General features: G+C 34.4%; 1 protein-coding gene across 1 annotated transcript; it reads left to right on the forward strand.

Moving 5' to 3' along the window:
- Window positions 1-387: 387 nt before the first annotated feature.
- LOC109377586 (ankyrin repeat domain-containing protein 7-like) lies at window positions 388-2,587 on the forward strand. Its single transcript, XM_019633988.1, is given in 3 exon segments — window positions 388-461; window positions 2,039-2,454; window positions 2,457-2,587. Coding segments are annotated over 3 exon segments (621 nt in total).
- The last annotated feature ends 18,586 nt before the right edge of the window (window positions 2,588-21,173 follow it).

Raw genomic sequence — 21,173 nt, forward strand, 5'->3', positions numbered from 1 at the left:
GTGAGGGTGAAAAGGGTAACTATTGCATTGTTCTGTACACCTGAAACTAACAATAAATAAAAAAGAATATGAAAATGGAGAATTTAGTTTCCCTGGAGATTTAAAACCCCATCAAATTGAAATGGGCATCCAGATAAATCGGTTAAAACAGAAGATTGATGATCTTACAGCAAAACTTCTACATCTGGTTGAAAAAAAATAAGCAATTTCCTCCATAGGAGTTAGCATCTATAAAAGGAATACAAAAGAGAGGTGAAAAACTAGAAAATAAAAACAAGAAGTTGAAACAAGAATCGGTAAGCCTCAAGTCATACACAAATGAATATGGTAGAATACAGTGCAGTAGAGCACTATAAATGGGAGATTGAAGAAACAGCGTGACAGAATATGCCGCAGGAGGCTCCCGGGGATGGCCAACAGAGGACTCAACCTGGAGCAGCTGTGACTGGGTCCCTGTCTCTGTGCAAGAAAGAATTCAAGAGCAAGACAGATGTAGGAAAGTGAAAGTGATTTATTGAAAATGAAAGTACACACCCTTGAAAGTGTGTGTGAACTCAGAGAACAAGACCCCCTGAGGAAGTCGTCATCAGGGATATTTATCCCTCCTGGGCAGGAATTGGTGACACCCCACTGACTTGGTTCATTCATCTCCTCTCCCTGGGCAGGACCTTCCTTTTCCCAATTTTTCTTATTTGGCTTCCCGAAACTGTCATGGGTGTCAGATGCATGGTGGAAGTGGAAGTCAGTGACCACAATGAAAATGAGATTATAATGACATAACAATTAGTTAAAGGTCAGGTCATGGTCATAGAGGTCAGCCTAGCTGGATGAAACTGGTTCTTTTCCTCCAGCTGCAGGTACTGGACAGTCACTTGTTACTTGTGTAACCAGTGAGGCACCTCACATCCTACCCTCGAGGGGGTTGTCAGTGTCCCTAGGTCATCTTTCTGCCTCAGATAGAGTGGACACATTAAAAGAAGTCAATCTATTTGTACAGGAACAAGCAGCATTTCAAAAAAAACTTAAGAGAAGTTAAGAGAGAATAATAATGCTTCAATAATAAGCCAAGTGGAACTCAGAATTAACAAGCTGGAATGTGAAGTCTCCAAAACGAACACTTCTGAATATTCTACTAAAGTAGAATTGGAAAAATATAAGCAACTCTACCTAGAGGAATTAACAGTTATCCCATTCTTGGCAAATAACCTATACGAGGCTAATGAAAGGCTAGCAGAAATCAGCCACAAACTGTATTGGCATAGAATTAACCCCTGGTCATTTGCAGAACGTGAGAAGAATTCACGAGACTACAAAATGGGAGAGCGAGAAAGCTTTATTGCAAGTCAGGCAGTGAGAGAGAGAGAGAGAGAGAGAAAGTTGTTTGGAACTGACAGAAGGAGTTTTGCCAGGGCAGTCTGAGAGGGAGAGCTGTGACGGGTTTCTGTTTAGCTCAAGTTTTATACTTTTCTAAGCAGGATGTAGGGTGCTTGTCAGCTTGCAGTGGGGCTGCTGTTACAATTGTCTTCTGCTGGGAACTGTCCTGTTCCCATCTATGATGGATGTCAGCTTGCAGGGGTTGCTGGTGCAATTGGGAACTGTTCTGTTCCCATCTATGATGGGTGTTTGTTAGTGTGCAGGGGGTTGCCATGGCGATTGGGAACTGTTCTGTTCCCACCTATGATGGATATAAGGTGCTTGTCAGCCTGCAGGTGCAGTGCTAGCCAGGGGAGTCAGAGCCAAGCGGTTCATGTTTAACCTCGTTCCTGCCTGCTTACAAGCTCGCTCCTGTCAACCCTTTGCCTGTCCCATCCTGCCAGCTCACAAACCTACTACTGTTAACTATTTGTCTCATCACAAACTTCTTATGACCGAACAACAACGCGCTACTGAGCACTCCTGTTACTAGGCCAGTCCTGGAGCCACCATGTGTTGGAAGCCTTAACAATAGTTTACTACTCAATGAAAATGTTGCTGCAAGAAAAAAACTTGGTGATGCTGACCAAGACCCCATAATAACATGGAGACTTACTTGATCAAGGACTGCCCACTATTTGGCCTGTGCCAGTGGCCATCCAGGAGTGGTAACTCTCCTAGCAGACAGAAATGTCAAAGCTCTGTGACAAAACAGGACAGCTCTAATGAAGGCCATCCAGTGCCAGGAAGAGGAATATGCAACTATTTTGTTAGAGCGTGGTGTTGGTCCAAATAGAATGGACATTGATGGCAACGTCCACTATGCAGCCATTGCTCAGAACACAGCGATAGCAATGAAGCTGCTGTTCCACAAAGCACAAAGGGGAGCAAGGAACAAGCATGATCTCACACCACTTTTACTTGCTGTACATGAAAGTAAACAGCAAATGGTGGCATTTCTAGTAAAGAAGAATGCAAACGTACATGCAGTCGATAAGATGAAAAGGACAGCTCTCACGCTACATGAATCCTCAGACACAGTCGGGTATTTCTTCAGCAAGTTGTTTGTATCTTTTCTCAAGATAACTATGAATGGACTGCAAAAGAATATGCTTTTTTTACGGGTTTTCAGTTCAACCACAAACTGATTTCTGATTACAAACAAGAAATGTAAACAGTCTTCTGAGAATAGCAATCTAGATATAGAGCTATAGGAATCTCTAAGACATGTATCAAGAAAAACAAATTCATTGACAAGTAATCTGCAAAATCACCCTCTGACTGTAATTATGTATAAAAACCATCAACCCAAATAATAAAATTTCATATAATGCAAAAAAATTACTTGCAATATGAAATCTGAAAACATATCAATGAAGTGTTCATACTCTGTCATGCAAACCCATTGATTGATCTTCCACTTTGAATGGCCCTTTGACCCATGCTTATTTGTAAGTTTTCAAGGGACCGGTGTGAGATGGTACAAATAAGTACCATCTCACACCGGTCCCTTGAAAACTACTAGTTTGCTGAGTTATGTAGCTCTTCTAAGTTTCATGTAAACGCATATATTCATGCAATATCAAAACCCACATTTATTAATATTACCACTGATATCATTGGAAAAGTGTTTAAATGTTAGAAAACTCAAGCTCAGAGGGGAAAATGAATTTTTTCCCAAAATTCTAATTTTCACTCACAAGCTCCAGTTTTATCATTAGCAGTAAATATTGTCAGTTGCTTTCTTTAAGTGACAGGCTCACTTTGTTCATTTGTTAGGAAAATGTCTGCCAGATACCTAGGTTGAATACCTAGTTTGTTAGTCATTCTCTCAAGTAAAAATTGTATTCCATGTGGGGAGGACAGTTCAGCTTGCAACTCAAATAATTGCAGAACTGCTTGACCTCAAGACAACCATCTTATTTTGGTTTGCAGAAGAAAATCTTTTTGTGTTCCTATTTAATTACACATTAGTGTGAAACTGGTTATTTTTTCCCCTGTGGATGCTTGAGGTTGGTTGAAGAACTCAATGACAACCAGTACAAGTTGGTACCATTGCCTTAATTCATGCTATCAGCAATTGACATTAGTTAAAATGTCAACACAGCAAAAAAGGTAACTATTGTCTTAGTATTATTAGGGAAATAGCTTCAACCTTGAAGACCTTTTGAAAAGGTCTTCAGGATCCCTGTGCGGGTTCATGGACCATCCTTGGAGAACCACTGATCTCAAGCAATAAGTAATGGTGAAAATTCAAGTTAGTTGGTAGAAGAGAATAACCATTACTCTGGGTATCAGATTTGTGTTCAGTCCTAGCCCTTCTCTGGGCCTCAGTTGTATCTGCTATAAAAGGGGATAATAACAACCTATCTTTACGGAGTGGTTATAAGTAAGTCATAATGACACATTGAAAGCCCACTGTTGAAGTGTGGTTGAACAAAAAGCAGCAGACAATTCTTTCCAAGTCTATGAGTACTTTTGGGGAAGGGAAGCCTAGCCCTTTAGTCAAACTGCCAAGATGAGCATCTGCTGTGCCCATGTAACTGGAGCCAGAAGAAAAGAAGTTTCTATCCCCATAGTATCCCCCCTAGTGGGTAGAAAGTGCCTTGCCACTTCCCTCACCTACCTTTGAATCTCAAGTGGACCCTCAGTTCTGGGCAGCATCCCTACATTTCTTTAGTCAGTTTACTCTTCAACTTTCCAAGACAATCACTGTGGGCTTTAGGACAAAGCAAACAGCTCTTATACTTAACCCCAAAAGCAAAATCCATAAAAGAAAAAGCTGATCAATTGGATCTCATCAAAATTAAAAGCCTTTGGGGCAGCCAGGTGGCTCAATTGGTTAGAGTGCATGCTCTGAACAACAAGTTTGCTGGTTCAATTCCCACATGGGCCAGTGAGCTGTGCCCTCCACAACTAGATTGAAGACAACAACTTGAGCTGAGCTGCCACTGAGCTGCCAGTGGGCGGCCACATGGCTCAGTTGGTTAGAGCACGTGCTCTTAATATGGTTGCTGGTTCAATTCCCGCATGGGATGGTGGGCTGCGCACTCCACAACTAGAGTAAAACAGTGACTGGACTTGGAGCTGAGCTGCACCCTCACAACTAGATTGAAGAACAGCAATTTGAGTTGGAGCTGATGGGTCCTGGAAAAAACACACTTGTTACTCAATTAAAAAAAAAATTAAAAGCCTTCACTCTACGAAAGACCTTATTAGAATGAAAAAGCTGTGCACCAGGACAAAATATTTGCAAGTCACATATCGGACAAAAGACTTGTGTCTAGAGTATATAAAGGACTCATAAAAGCGAACAATATATAGGTGGTAAATAAGAATGTGAAAAGATATTGAACATTGTTACTGCAAGTAAAATGTGAATTAAAACCGTAATGAGAAAAAAAAAATAATGTCATATTCATTCATATTCATAGGTACTGGTCATTAAGACTTGACCATATCTTTTTAGAGGATATAATTCAATCCAAAACACTTATGTAAATATATGTAATTTCAATGGCTCTTATTTAATCATTGCAAAATTTCTTTATAGTTGAGAATTCAGGGATAAAAGTGAACTATTTGTAACAGTCCTGACTTTCCAAAAGACAGGCAATTTAAATGTTCTGATTATTTTAGGCTAACATGCAATCAAATTTTAGTTCTCTGTATGGAAAGAAAATATCGCTTGCTATGTCAATGTCATCATTATAACCCTATTTAGAGTTTGTATTAATTTAGCCATTTTCTCCATTCTATTTCCACACTGCTTTTATTCAAAATCAGGTTTTGTTTTTGCTTTTTGTGTTTTCAATCATTCATTCATTGAACAAATGATTATTTGTTACTGAGGAAAAGAAAGGCAGATAAGGGGCTTGCTGTCATGAAACTTACATTCTAGAGTTATACAATAAACAGAAAATGAACAAATGTATAGTGTAATTATAGACCACAGTTGAGGAGCAGAAAAGAATAAAAAGTGTGGGTTGATAGGGAATGAATTAAAGTGGGAGTTTGTAAAGCAATATTCGAGTATGATATCTGAAAAATCTCTGAAATGACGACTAACATTTCAGTTGCAAAATGAATGATAGGAAGGAGCCACTGATCTGAATGAATGTTTGGGAACAGAGTCTTTGGATAGAGGGACCAGCAACTGCAAAAGTCCTGGGTGTAGAATGAGTTTGGTGAGCACATGGGACAGAAGGACAGCATACAGAGCTGGGATTTCATGAGTGAAGAGGAGAGAGGTCTGAAATGAAGTCAGATCTGAAGGCCCTTAGGACAGGGTAAAAATTGGGATTATATTTTCCTATTGTCCTTAGGATTTTATTGGGAAGTTATAAGCAGTGAAAGTAGCATTACTTGATTTATGTGATAAAAATGTATGCTTTAAAAATCCTAGCCTTTTAGGGCCAGCTGAGTGGCTCAGTTGGTTAAGAGCTCGCTCAAGAGTTTGAGCTCTGAGCAACAGCAGTTCGATTCCTGGCCCAAGCTGAGCAGCCGCTGAGATGCCAACAGGTGGCAAAATGGCTCAGCTTAAAAAAAAAAAATCCTAGCCTTTTGATAGAGATACAATTGATGATGTAACAGTGGATGCAAGAAGATTTTTCAAAGATTTTGCATTGATTCAAGAATGTGCTGATGATTTGAAAAAAAGTAGTTATAGTGGAAATGTTTGGTCATATTAAGGTAACAAAAACTTGGAGGAAAGAACTTCTCAAATCCAGGCAGGTGAAAGTAAGTCTCTTTCCCACAATGAAGTCTCTATACACTTAATGACTTGTCAACTTTAAATCTTTTGGAGATACCAAGTATAGACTTTGCTTAATCTATTGAAAGGATAAATGTGTACCCAGTGTTGGAGGTATTATGTACCTATCAATGAACGATGATTAAATGTCATTTACCAATATTTAACATATAAGTTTGACTAAATGCATACTTAGATCTGTTTTTCTAGATAGAAAAAAAATGTAATAAAATGTGTAATTTATCTGAAAGGGCTGACTTAGAATTATGATTTTATTTTCCCAAGTGTCAATTTGAACAAAAATCATCTAATCCCAGGTGTATTTCAGTAAATTGTGTATAAACTGCTTGAGAGGTAGAGGTGTCATTTAGTTTAGGAACAGTTTACTTATTCCAAATATTCTTTCTGCTGCTGTGTTTTTTATCCATTTTCCCTGCGACAAACTGACAAAATTATAGCTTTATCAGTAGAATACAAAATTGGATATAGGGTATTTTTTATGAATGTTTTTAAGTAACTAAATATTTGTCCCATTGCTGTACCTCCTCAAAAAACAACAAACAAACAAACAAACAAACAAACTCTTGTAGAGGGTCATGAATATAATGGAAACATTTACAGTGATGATGTTTACTAGAGACCATTTGTATAGTTTTTAGTTTACTAGTTAATAGAGACCATTAAAAAGCACTTTTTACACGTGATAATAGGATTAATAATCTGCCTAAGTAAAAATAATTGTTAGAACTTTAAAAAGTTATCACATGCATTCCAGTTATCATTGCCACATAACAAATTATATAAAACTTAACAGCTTAAAACAACATTGCTATGCTCACAGGGTCGGGGGTCAGGAGTTTGAACAGAACACAGCAGGAAAGACTTGTGTTTGCTTTTCAAAGTCTGGGGATAATTTATGACTAAGGGTGGAATCATCTGAGGACTTGTTCACTAACACGTCTGATGACTAAAAGCCTAGGACTATTGTGGAGACTGGAAGTCTAGGCAGTATTTGGTTACATTTACAACACACATAGCCCACGCTGCAGGAATCCCACTTCAAGCTTTACTTGAGTAATTCTTGGAAAGGACACATATGAAGGAATGCTTTCTGCATCATTGCTTGTAATAGCCTGAATCACAGGACTTCTAAGCACACAAAAACTGAGCCAGCCTTGGAAACTCATATACCATCATTTCTTTCCAACTCTGTTTGTCAAATCACAAATATTTCCAGTCAATAGGAAGGCAAGTAGATACTAACACTTAACAGGGGACTTACAATGTTGTATTATGGAAGGGCATGTAGTAAGAAAGATAATGTGGCTCCTATCTGGAAAAAAATGCACTCTGTTACAACATATAGTGTATTTAGCATAGTGCCTGACATGTAAGAAGCACTTAATAATGTTAGCTATTGTTAGTATTACCAGATAATTGTATTTATAAAATGTACTTAAAAAGCTAGAGCTCAACTTGAGCTTTTTAACTACTTTTTGTCGATTATTATAACAAAAGCTTTAAAAAAACCCCAAAAACTCAGATTCCAAAAGAGAAATCCACATAATAGGCCTATCTTTCTAATTGGAGAAAAAATTTAATCCATTTCTTGAAGTGTAATAATTAAACTTAAACATTATTTAAATATAATTTTTTGTATTTGTCACATTTCTAAAAGAAATAATTATTGCTTTAAAAATAATTTTTAAAATCTATAAGCCCCACAATTTTTAGAGTGGCTTCACTTTTTAATAAGGGAAATTTAAAAAGCAACACATGAAACAGTTTGATCACTGAAAAAACTTGTGATCAACTTCACATGAAATTTATAGGCGTAATATGTAAAGGAAGTGGTCTCTCGAAATAATACAACAGTGATTCTGTAAACAATAATCAGGTATTTTCCACATAACCTTTAAAAATAAAATGACACATTTTTTTATAGAGATATTTTTGGTCAAGATAACAGGGTAGGTAAATGCTGTGCTTCCCTCCTCTCATGACCACATGAAAACTATAATTAAACTACAGAACAAGCATCATTGAGAATTGCCTGAATTCTAGCTGAACTGGAGTCCTATCTGTAACGACATACAGAAGAAGCATATTTTAAAGAAATAGAACAAAAATTTATCAGATTTGTATTGAACCATAAAAGACCCCAAATAGCAAAAGCAATCCTGAAAAAAAATGAGCAAAGCTGGAGGTATCACATGCCATGATTTCAAATTATACTATAAAGCAACAATAATCAAAACAGCATGGTATTGGCAGAAAAACAGACATGCAATAGAATTGAGAGCCCAGAAATAAACCCACATATATATGAGCAAGTAATTTTCCACAAAGGAGCCAAAAATGTACAATGAAAAAAAGAAAGCCTCTTCAATAAATGCTGCTGGCAGAATTGAAAAGCTACATGGAAAAGAATGAAACTAGACTGCTATTTGTGACCATACACAAAAATTAACTCAAAACAGATCAAATACCTAAATATAAGACCTGAAAAAATAAACTCCATAGAAGAAAGCATAGATACTAAACTTATGGACCTTGGGTTCAAAGAAGATTAAAATGAATTTGATCTTAAATGCAAGGAAAATAAAAACAAAAATAAAGGAATGGGATTATATCAAATGAAAAACACAAACAATCCAATTAAAGAATGGGCAGAGGACCTGAACAGACACTTCTTCCAAGAACACATACAAATGGCCAACAGATGTATGAAAAGATGCTTAACTTCACTAGCTCTTAGGGAAATGCAAATAAAAAACACAATGAGATATCACCTCCCACCTGTTAGAATGGCTATCACCAACAAGACACGTAATTATGTGTTGAAGAGGTTTTGGAGAAACCTTCATATACTGCTGGTGGGAATGTAAATTGGTACAATCACTATGGAAAACAGTATGGGGGTTCCTCAAAAAATTAAAAATGGAATTACCATATGACCCAATAATCCCTCTTCTGGGTATCTACCCCCTAAATTTGAAAACATTTATTCATAAATATTCATTGCAGCATTATTTATGGTGGCCAAGACGTGGAAACAACTGAAGTGTCGTTTGATAGATGATTGGATAAGGAAGATGTGGTACATATATATAATGGAGTATTACTCAGCCATAAGAAAAGATGAAATACTGCCATTTAAGACCACATGGATGGGTCTTGATTGAGAATGTCATGCTAAGTGATATTAGTCAGACCGAAAAAGTTGGGAAACACATGATTTCACTCATATGTGGGATATAAAACTGAAAGCAACAAACAGGACAAACAAACAAACAAAAACTTACAGACACAAACAGTATAGTGATTACCAGAGGGAAAGGGGGTTGAAGGGGAGGTAGTAAAGGGTAAAAGGGTCCTAATATATGGTGACAGAGGGGATTTGACTTTGAGTGATGAACACAATACATACAGATGATATATTATAAAGTTGTACACTTGAAACCTATATAATTTTATTAACTGATATCACCCCAATAGATTTAAAAATTAAGAAAAGAAAGAAAAAACAGAGAACGAATGAGTGTGACTTTACAAGTGGGAAGGGCAAACATTTTTATAAAAGGAATTCTTGTGAAATCCATATCTGTTCTTCAAATTGTGAGACTTATTTGAATTTCTGAATTGAGAGTACAGTACTTATAAAAAGTCTACTTTCTATTTGTACACTAAATTTGAGTTCAGCTTTCAAATCCATGGGGATGAGCCCTGTATTGATTCTAGATCCTTGAAAATAAGTCTTAAGTTTTAAAAACTATAAGTTCAATTCCAGCTTTTGCTTCTCAAATATAGTATCATTGCTTTTGAGGTTTAACTAAGATTGGATGAAAGACTAAGTAAATAAGAATTGAGTCTCCCTGTCCTCAACCACTTTATGTTATAGTGCTCACAGCATGGCTCACCTCCACAAACTTCAGAGCATTACCTCAAAATGTTCACCCTGTACAAAATGTTCTGACCTTTCTTCAAGGTGTGCTTGAATGTGTATGTGTGTATAAATATATATATATATATATATATTTTTTTTTTTCTTTCTAAAATAAAAACTCAATACTCTTTTATGTCTTATTTTGTTGGAAAACTTGCTTGATATGTGTCACTTCTTTAACTTCTTGAAATGTTTTTAGTCAGATCTTACATTTCTGTATCTCAGACATGGGTAATAGTGCTTTTTAAATATGGCATGATAAAAGTTTGTTAAGAAGAGAAATGTGAAATTAAGGTGTCATAATTGAATACCTCCAAGGAAACATTTATCAAATCTGATAAATTATTAAATTCAAAAAATAATTTGACAAAAATTTTCTGGGCACTTTACTATCAAGTGGCACGCTATGGTGAATATAAGTCATGGTAATAAAGTACTATTGTCTCTATGTGAGTTTCTTATTTGATTTTAAAATAAATAAGAGCCAATGAGTTGTTAGAAAACAATGAGTCAAGAGAAAAAACCTGAACTAAGGAAAGTTCAAATCTAGAACTTACATATTTTCCTTATATTTTGTTGATTTTTTGTTAGTCATACAGGAAATCTTCCTAACAGAATAAAATTATTAGGTGAGCAATTTACATAAATTTCTCTTTCCCTCTAGAAGACGATTAGAAATAAATCATTTGCAGATAGTTACTGTTTTTTGTTTTTCTGAGAAATAGGAAAACAGAGCAGCAGTTAGAATGGGAACATGTTATAAATTCTTGGAGCTGGGGAAAAAAAAAGGAAATGTGGTATAATGTAGTCTATAGTCTTTTTTTTAATTGTTAGTTTCAGGTGTAAAGAACAATGCCATAATTATCCTTTTCACCCTTCACACAGAAACAACCCCTCTCCCCCATCTACTGTCCTCCCACCCATGACATCATACTTATCTATTACAATTCCATTGATTCCATTCCCACACTCTACTCCACATCCCGTCACTAGTATATAGTCTTTAGTCTAACAAAATCATTGTTTCAGTTTACATGAGCTAGTAAAACGACCAGCAAAAATTATAAATTTAAAAGGAATGAAATGTATTCTGGAACCAATGTATGTATGACATCATAAATCTCATCTACTCTCGGAGAAGTAGACCTGAAAGGAGAAAATTGCTCAATATAATTCCTGCAAGCTAACGTGGCCACTGACTTCTTTACCCTTGCTCACAGGGCAAAAGACATCGATGAGTTTGTGCACCAGAGCATCTTCCCCTTTGAGAGGTGTTTTTGTCTTTTATTCTATCTTTTTGGTTTCTCCATTACCAAACTCAGGTTTGGCTGCTTGCCACTTGTTAGACTGTGATTGAGAGACAAGGATTGGTGGAAAGAACAGTAGGTTTATTTAAAATGTCAGCATTCTGGCAGACTGATGCCTCAAAGACCACCTTCCCTGTTCCTAGAATGGTCGAGGAATGGTTTTATAGGTACACACAAAGAAGCAGTCCAGAATTGCAGACTGGTTGTCATGTTCAGATGGTTGAGGGCTGACTCAGTTTCTTTCAAGTTCATATTTTGCTGATTAACTAGATTAAAGAGGCATGCATGTAGCCTCAAGAAAACAAAGTTATTGAATCAGGTAGGAGAGAAAGGAAAAAAGGGGGGAAAAAAGAAAATAAGCTAAAATGTTAAATCTCGAAAAATACACCATCACCCTTACATAACTAAAGAAGATTTTCAGTTTAAGTGTGTGTGACTGAAGACATTTGAGAAGGAATAACATATACATAAAGAAACTAATCTCATTATCAGCAAATATAACAAATTAGTTGTCAATTCTTCATTATAGCTCAAAATATAAATATTCACTTGGGTTGCAAATGCATCTTTTATTATGCATTGTTTGTTTATAGTTTAAAAAATTTACTTGTTATTGCCTATAATAGGAAGGCATTAGTTTGAACAGCATTTATTATATGCTCTTTTAGACTAAATATTATGTGCTCAGTGTATTTTGAATTTAAAGAACACATATACAACTATATATACTACTCAATTTTCTAACACCTACACACTACTATATCTTATTTAAATTGCCATTAAGTACTGGTTTTCAAATGAGTTCTCTGAAGAACAAATTATTCTCATCTATTGAAATATTGCTTTCCCAAATCTGATTCACAAAGATGAAAAATGGTTCACAAATGATATACCAAATTATTCTTTAAGAACTTTCATGTTAATTCTATATTATGGAATGTTTGAAAAGCCAAAAATTTGAGGTCATTATGTGTAATATAGCAGCGATTAGGCAGAAATAAATATTGAAACAGACTTTCTTGGTAAATATGTAAATAGAATGGATATCAAAGCCTTTCTAGATTGTAGAAAGTGCTATTTGATTTTCAAACTGGGGATTAGTTGACTTTGTAAAAACAAAACAAAACAGAAAAATAAAAACTGTCATGTGGGAAATAGTATAGCAATCATAGAAAGTTTTCTGAACTAAATATGAAGAACCTAATCCAGCCATGTGTCCTCAGGAATGTCACAGTATCTAAATTGTAGTTGAATTATTTATAAAATAAAGTAGTTGTACTAGATGAGATTCACAGACACTTCTGTCTCTAAAATTTAATGATTTTACTACATTGAAAAGGAGTTTTAAATAAGTTATTTCTAAATTTGTCCAATATAATTTATTTATGACTTGATAAAGCCACAAAATTGTATTTAATAACTCAACCGTGGCAACAGCAAGACTACAAACAACTCAGACTGATACTTCACAACTAGCAATGACACATGGTGGAATACAGGAAGGTTGTCTACACATTAATCATTCACAATTTGAAAGGTCAATTCAAGTCGATACAACAAGCATTTGACCAACTTTTATATGTATATGTGTTGAAGGTAAGAGAAATAGAAAAGTATAGACTATAGCCTCCACCCTAAGAAGATTATGAAATCAGCTTTTAACTCCTTCTAGCAAGAGACATACATGCAATTAATTCTTTTGAATTTATTTTAGCTTAATCTCCTAAGTGATGAGTCCAATATACTTATGATTTAAAGGTTAAATTTTACATGTCAGTATTTGCCAGCAATCAAGATGCTGTTTCTCTCTGTTAAGTAGATACGCATATCATAGCACACAGTTTTCATCATATGACTTTGAGGTAGTGTGCTCTGATTCCAAATTACGTTTTCCTTTGATAAGAAATGGTGCTGCAGTAAAGTATTCTGTGTATTTCTGAAACAAATCTTTTTGTCTACTGACTGGTAAATGAAAAGGATTTCTTAAGTTTGGTCAGTGGTTTATGTGTCTTATTTTGCCTTAATGTTACCTTTTTTTTTTCAGTTTTTACTTGTAAGAAAGGAAAGAAGGGATATAAAATTTGTAGAGCAAACAAATATTTTATTAAATTGTGCTTTTAATATATAAAATACATCAACATGAGATCAAACCAGTAAATTATCTAGTCATGCAAGAAGACAAAACTCATAGGAGAAAGACTATGGTTTAAGTCAGGAATGGCAGATATTTAGTCGGGAAATCCCAGGGACTCAATGAGTCAAAGATAGAGAAATGGGAACTTGGAGGCTGGTGACAGTAAAGTGTTGTTCCATTTGATTCTAATTCCCAAGTCACTTGATTGTAAAAGTTTGTCTTGTTTTTCTATGAGTAGAAAAGCAAATAAAAGTCAAATGCTAAGAGGTGGTCCCACGATCTATCTTTTGACCTCCCATTTCTTTTGAGACTACTCTGGCCTACCCCAACTGAGAGCTTTTTCTATGTGCTGTTTATGATGTCAAGACCAACTATATTCTTGATGTTTGAAAGAATTTCATACTTCATGAGACATTTTTCATCATGTACATTTATGACTTTTGATACAAATGGAAACTCATTACTGACCATAGAATCAATATAAATTGTTTGCTTGCTTAGAAAATGTGGTTTTACTAAAGGACTGAAAAAATGACTGCTGAACTACAGATGGCTGAAAGCTGTTCTTATTGTCTTTGGTGGGATGACCTATATATAGTTAGGACTTCTCTAATGAGATGGTGAAGTAGAATTTGAACATAAAGGATTTAAATGAGTCATTGAAGAATTTTTAGGGCAGAATTACAAGTTATCTAAGGTCATAGCATGTGTGGTGCAATTTTTTTTTTGATTAGGTGAAATATCTGAAATTATTAAACTCAAGGATTTATACTTAATAATTATTAACGTCTTTGCAACCACATAAGTTGAATTTTAATGTAATAAAATATGAAGCCAAATTTCATTGATCATGCCTTTTATATGTCCTTAGGATGTCATGTAATGAATCAGTGGACTAGTATAACATATGAGAATATGGAAGTATTCTCAATTTCATACTAATTTATATTTCTTCAGTGCCAGCTTGTTTGGGGGCTCATGTATTTCTGTTAGGAATCTCTTAGTTTCAGTAGGGACCAGGAGAGTGTCCAATAATTATTTATTCTCCTGAAATTTACAGGAAACGTTTTTATAAATTTTTAAAGTCATCTCTTGCATTTTAATTTCTATTAACACCAAACAGATAAACAACTGATTAAACAGGAATAGCAAATTGAGTGGCTAATGTTTTTGGCCTTTCTTTTGCTTTTGAGATCTCTCCAATCTCTGCCCAACTCTGTAGTTGCAAGGGAGGCCCACTGTTGTTTTTGTAATGATTCTACTTAATCTCTCATCTGCAAACCCTAATGAACCTGTGAAGTTCTAGTTTTGTACTTATCATTTATCAGTGCATCCTTGTGTGGGGCTAAAGTGCTAATGGCTCAAGAATATTTTCTGCTTCATGAGATAATGTTTCCAAAAGTTATTGTTTGCTTGGTTTAGTATAAATATAATTTCTCCCATTCCAACAAACATCTACATAGATCCCAAAGTTTCTAGTATTAGTAGGTGGATTAAACCATATAAATGAATAATTTGTGTAGTTTCAAAGGGAAAATTAATTAATTTTTTTCCACCAAATATGTTTTTGAGCAACTGATGTATGCCAGGCACAGTTATAGGTGCTGGAAATAAAGTATCAAATAAAAGGGACCAAAGAAATTTATCATGCACATATGAAACTTAAAATCAATGTTACATGCAATTTGAGGTACATATACTTTACTCACAGGAGACCGTGTATAATTCTACCTCCCTAAAAACATGCACACTGGATTAGGGCTCTTTCTTTCTCTCAAGGCATTCTGAATTCTACTCATCACACTTATCAAATGGGACTGAAATTATGAATGTCTTCCACACTAGACTTCATGGTTAAGAATCATTTCTCAATTTATCTCTATGGCCCCACTGCTTAGTGCAATACCTAGAAGAGAGTAGAAGTTTCCATAATTTTTAACTGAATGGACAATCTTGTTTGCTTCAACTGCTCATGGTTACTGTTGAATTATATGACTTTCTAAAAACAACTAAAATTCTAATGCCTCCTCAAGAAGCTTTCCCATCCCCAGTCATTGCTGCCATGTGAAGCCTAGTCTAATTCATTCTTTGCACTCAAGGAGAATTCTTGTTATACAATTACTATGAGATTTTTCTCTTTTTGACTTCTTAGAGAATGTACATCGTATTGATGTATGTCATTACTCACAGCTCAATTTTTCATGAACTGTTAGTAATAACTTAATTTTAGGTAAACTAGGTATTTCTTTGAATACCAAAATAATTTAAATCTACTTTTCTATGGCATTGTGGTATTCAAAATGTGGAAAATTAAATTAATAATTAAGACTATAAGCTAAGTGAAATATAAAACATCAGTGAACAATTTAGATTCCATGCTTAATGAAAAACGTGAAGTAAAATTGAAATGGCTTTTGTAATGTTTACCTGTTATTTTAAAATAGGTAGATCAATGTATTAGTAAGTTATAGTATTCTTTTGCTAGGGTTTGCATTTTTATGTAACAAAAGCTTCAAATGCTCTTATAATTTTACATTAAGCAGAAAAGATAAAAATAAATTAGTAAAACACCCTAAAACATTAAGGTACAGAACATTAAGCTTAAGAAACAGGAACAATCTTTCAGGCAGTAAGCCTGAGAAAAAGGTAACTCATTTGCACTTCATTTTAAAGAGTCTCTGCTAACCTCAGATTCAACTACATAAAGAATTATAGTCTGTGTATGACTCAGGGATCAACAAATGGAAGCATAAAAGTAATTTTAAGATATCATTGGCTGGACCAGCACTAAGCCACTATTTGAAGTATATTTTTTGTTAGCAATCTTTTTTTTTTTTTCTTCTATTGGGCCTTATTTTTGTTCATTTTCTATTGACATCTCCCTCTTCCCAGGATCTTGTGTTCTTTAATTTACCTTGATTCCTTTAATGTTTCCTACTTTTAACTCTCTTATTGCCTCATTTTAAAGATATTAACAACAACAACAAAAGCACATCAGAAGCAGGCTTCCTAAAGAGTGAGAGATGAGAAACCACATTCTATGAAAACAAGGAAGGTTTGCTTACTGCCAAGAAGACAGAGAAGGCTTAAAAACTTCCTGCAAATAAACAAGTTTTCACATGAAAGGAAAATTGGTGCTCTAAAGTGATTCCCAAAAATGAGCTATAATCAGAGTAAACAGTGCAGGAAAAATCTATAGATAGGCTGTATTATGCTTTCATACTTGGTGAGACTTTAGAAATATCTGATCAATTCTTGGAATTTTATTTTTGAATACTATTTGAACCAAAAGTACTATACTGAAGAGACTACTTTGTCCTTAATTTTACCTCTAAGTTTTTGCCTGGGTCTCTGCGAAGAGATTTTGGTTAAGCCATTGAATCTTTAAAACAACTCATTTTCTCCATATATAAAATGGTGTAACAATAGTAGCTATATTATAAAATTGATTAGAGGAGTGAATAACAAAATTTATGTATACTTCATTACATAGTGCCTGGTATATAGTAACTATATTAGTATTTTATTTATGATTATGATTATAAAGTTATTAAGGAAATATTCATTTACACAGGTCTGAGAAGAGCCTGATGACTAAGATTTCTTAAAGTAGGCAGTGTCTATTAAATTAAGCTTTCACAATTTACCAGACCTGGAAACCAGAGGTTACAAAGATTTCAGTTAAAATCTTTGTTCTCTGGATCCTAGTTTGCAAAGCTTAAGACATCTTTACATACAGTCTAAATTGTCTTACATCTGATTGAGTCTCAACCCAGAAATCTATATACATAAAATTTTACTATAGTTTGGATCTTATATTAAAATCAAATATTAATTTTGGTATTAAAATGATTACATATATGGAATTTAAAAAGCTGGCATATGCTATTTTCTTTATTCATTTTATTACTTATAGATCAACATCAAAAAGGAAAAAAATGGGAAGTTACAATTAAATAAAATTATGTGGATATGCACAAGTTTTTCTGTAAGAATATAAAAATGGGATTCTCGATACTACAAAAGCATAATATGATATTTAAAGATGCATGTATACAAAGAAACCAAAATTAAAGAAGCATCATCCTGATAGTTTTAGTTCTTTTTTTGAGGAAATATTTATGACTTAGAGTCATAAATAATGGTCACATTATGAAAGGAAAACTTTCACTGAAACTTGAACAATTTGGGTACATGCTGTCAGGTGGATTTTGGTCTCCATCTGCAGTCGGCAGCTAGATTAAAGAAAGAAATACAATGTCCCAAGAAAGTTGTATACATGAAAAAGTCTCTTCTCACACATAAATAAATGGCTCTATAATTTCTCCACAACTCATTTAAGTATTAATAAAATATGGAAAACTAAAAATATTGTGGACAGCTAAAAAAAAACATTGATAGCATGTAATCTGTACCATTTAAATGTGGTACTGACTTTTCAAGTAGACTTTGTTTATAGTTTATTTACTGCTGCAGGATATTTATTTATTTACTTATTTATTTATTGTAAGAACACTGAACATGAGATCCACCTTCTTAAATTTATAAGCGCACAAGATAGTATTGTTAACTGTAGGCACTACATGTACAGCAGGCCTCTAGAATTTATTCTTGCATAACTGCCACTTGAATACACATTGAAGAGCAACGCCCCTTTTTTCCCCCTTGCCCTGCCCTAGTGCCTGGCAATCATCATTATACTCTCTGTTTTTATGAGTTTGAATATTTTAAATACTTTAGAAGTGGAATTATGCAGTTCTTCTGTGACTGGCTTACTTCACTTAGCGTAATGTCCAGGTTCATCCATGTTTTGCATATTGCAGAACCTTCTTCTTTTATAAGGCTGAATAGTATTCCATTTTATGTGTGTACCACCGTTTCTTTATTCATCTGTTGATGGACATTTAGGCAGTTTCTATATTTGGCTATTGTATATAACTCTTTGAGATCCTGACCACAAGTCTTTTAGATGCATAACCCAGAACTGGGATTGCTAGATCATGTGGTAGTTCTGTTTTTATGTTTTTGAGGAACCACCGTGCTAATTTCCATAGCAGCTGCACTATTTTTATATTCTCACCAACAGTATACAAAGGTTCCAATTTCTTCACATCTTCACCACCACTTATCTTTTATTTTTTTGTAATATCTATTTTAATATGTGTGAGGTGATATTTCATTGTGGTTTGTATTTGTATTTCCCTGGCGATTAGTGAAGTTGAGTATCTTTTTCATATACCTGTCAGCTATTTGTATGTTAGAAGGAATGTCTGTTTAGCCTTTTCCCCATTTTTGTTTTTGTTTTTAAATATTTATTAAATTTATTGGGGTGACGTTGGTTAATAAAATTATATAGGTTTCAAGCGTACAATTCTATAATACAACATCTATATATTGCATTGTGCTTTCACCACCTAGAGTCAGTTCTCCTTCCATCACCATATATTTGGTCCCCTTTACCCTTTTCTTCCAGCTCTCCTTACCTCTTACCCTCTGGTAATCACTAAACTGTTATCTGTGTCTATGAGTTTTTGTTTATTTGTTTGTCTTGTTTTTTTTTTTTTGCTTCAGTTTTATGTCCCACATGAGTGAAATCATATATCCTCATTTTTAATTGAATTATTTGTGTGTTTGCTATTGAGCTGTGGGAGTTCTTTATATATTTTGGATATTAATTATTATCAGGTATATTGTTTGCAAATGTGTTCTATTCTGTAGGTTACTGTTTCACTCTGTTGATTGTTTTTTTGCTGTATAGAATCGTTTTAGTTTGATTTAGTCCCACTTGCTAATTTTGCTTTTGAGCTTGTATGTTGGTATCCTATCCAAAAACATCATTGCCAAGCCCAATGTTCTGAAGATTTCCCCCTAAGTTTTTCTCTAGAAGTTTTACAGTTCAGGTCTTATATTTAAATCTTTTTAGTCCACTTTGAGTTGATTTTGGGGGGTATGGTGAAAGAAAAGGACTGAATTTAATTCTTTTGCTTGTCGAGATCCAATTTTGTAACCAGTTATTGAAGAGACTATCCTTTCCATTGTGTATTCTAGGTACCGTTGTCAAAGATAAGTTGACTGTACATGCGTAAGCATATTTTGGAGCTCTCAATTCTGTTTCATTGATCTACATGTTTGTTTGTTTGTTTTGTTTGTTTGTTTTGTTTTTGCCAGTAACATTCTGTTTTAGTTTATAACTTTTTAATATAGTTTGAAATCAGGAAATGTGATGCCTCCAGCTTTGTTCTTTTTTCTCAGGATTACTTTGGCTATTCAGGGTCCTTTGTGGTTCCATATGCGTTTTAAGATTGTTTTTTATATTGCTGTAAATAATGCCATTGAGACTTTGATAGGGATTTCATTAAATCTGTAGATTGCTTGGGTAGTATGGACACTTTAACAATATTAAGTCTTTTAATCCATAAAACATGGATGTCTTTCCAGTTATTTGTGGCTTTCTACATTTTTTTCATCAGCTACTTGTAGTTTTCAGTGTACAATTCTTTCACTTCCTTGGGTAGGTTTATATATAATTATTTTATGTTTTTGATGCTATTATTAATGGGATTGTTTTTTTTTAAAATTTTTTAGTGGTTTGTTGTTAGTATAAGTAGACCTAATTTAGAATCAGAATGTTATAAATTAAAATAACATAGTAAATAAAATTGAATTTGTACTTAGCCCAAACTTTCATAGCACCAACAGAACTCAGAAAACTCTGCAAGCATTGATAATATTTTTATAATTGGGTACCCTAAGTCTACCTAGGAGTTGTTAATATTTTTCCTGAATTATTCAGATGTTTAACTTTAAGTCATTATTATTAAAAATAAAATTTACATATCAAGTTTTTAAATTAAATTTAAATTTTTTGTTAAATAAACATTATTCTTAACTGTTGGTTACAGAATGCATTCATTAATCAGCACTTACTCCTGTGACAATTCCAAAATTGCAGTGCATTATAACAATAAACATTTTTTATTGCTGCTGGTGCATGAAGGCTATGGGGCCAAGTGCAGCTATTCTTCATGCGTTTCCTCATTCCTGAGCCTAGGCTGAGGGATCACCCTCTATATAGGGCATGCCAGTCTCACAGCAGAGGGCAAAAATTCAAGAGGATTAGCCAAACTATTGCATTTAAGTTACTTGATTGGGCATATATCATGCCCTCATGCTTAACCCTGGCCAAGCCACCTAGTTAATCCTGAAAATCAGGTGAGTGGAAGGAGAGTAAATAAAATTTACCCTCTTATCTACACATATCCACTTCCCTTCTGCACACACACACACACACACACACACACACACACACACACACACACACATTAAAATTCCAGGGTCCTGAAGTCTATCTCAGATCTAGATATGGCTTCCCAAGTTTCCTAAAAGGACAAGCTATCTGGGTCTACTACCCAATAAATGCACCCAACAAACAGTGATGGATGAAGGCAGAGCAACTGCAACAAATATTCCATTCAGAACAGGGAAGAATGTTCATTCCACTAGATAAATAATGTAAGGACTAGTGGGAGAGGAAGAAACTTTCTTTGACCCTCAAGTTTCTTTTGGCTGATTTAATAATCAAATAGACACAAGACAGATTAACAAGAGAAAAGAACCAAA

This window comes from Hipposideros armiger, unplaced genomic scaffold (assembly GCF_001890085.2).
Source record: "Hipposideros armiger isolate ML-2016 unplaced genomic scaffold, ASM189008v1 scaffold_1464, whole genome shotgun sequence".
In the NCBI taxonomy this organism is placed as follows: Eukaryota; Metazoa; Chordata; class Mammalia; order Chiroptera; family Hipposideridae; genus Hipposideros; species Hipposideros armiger.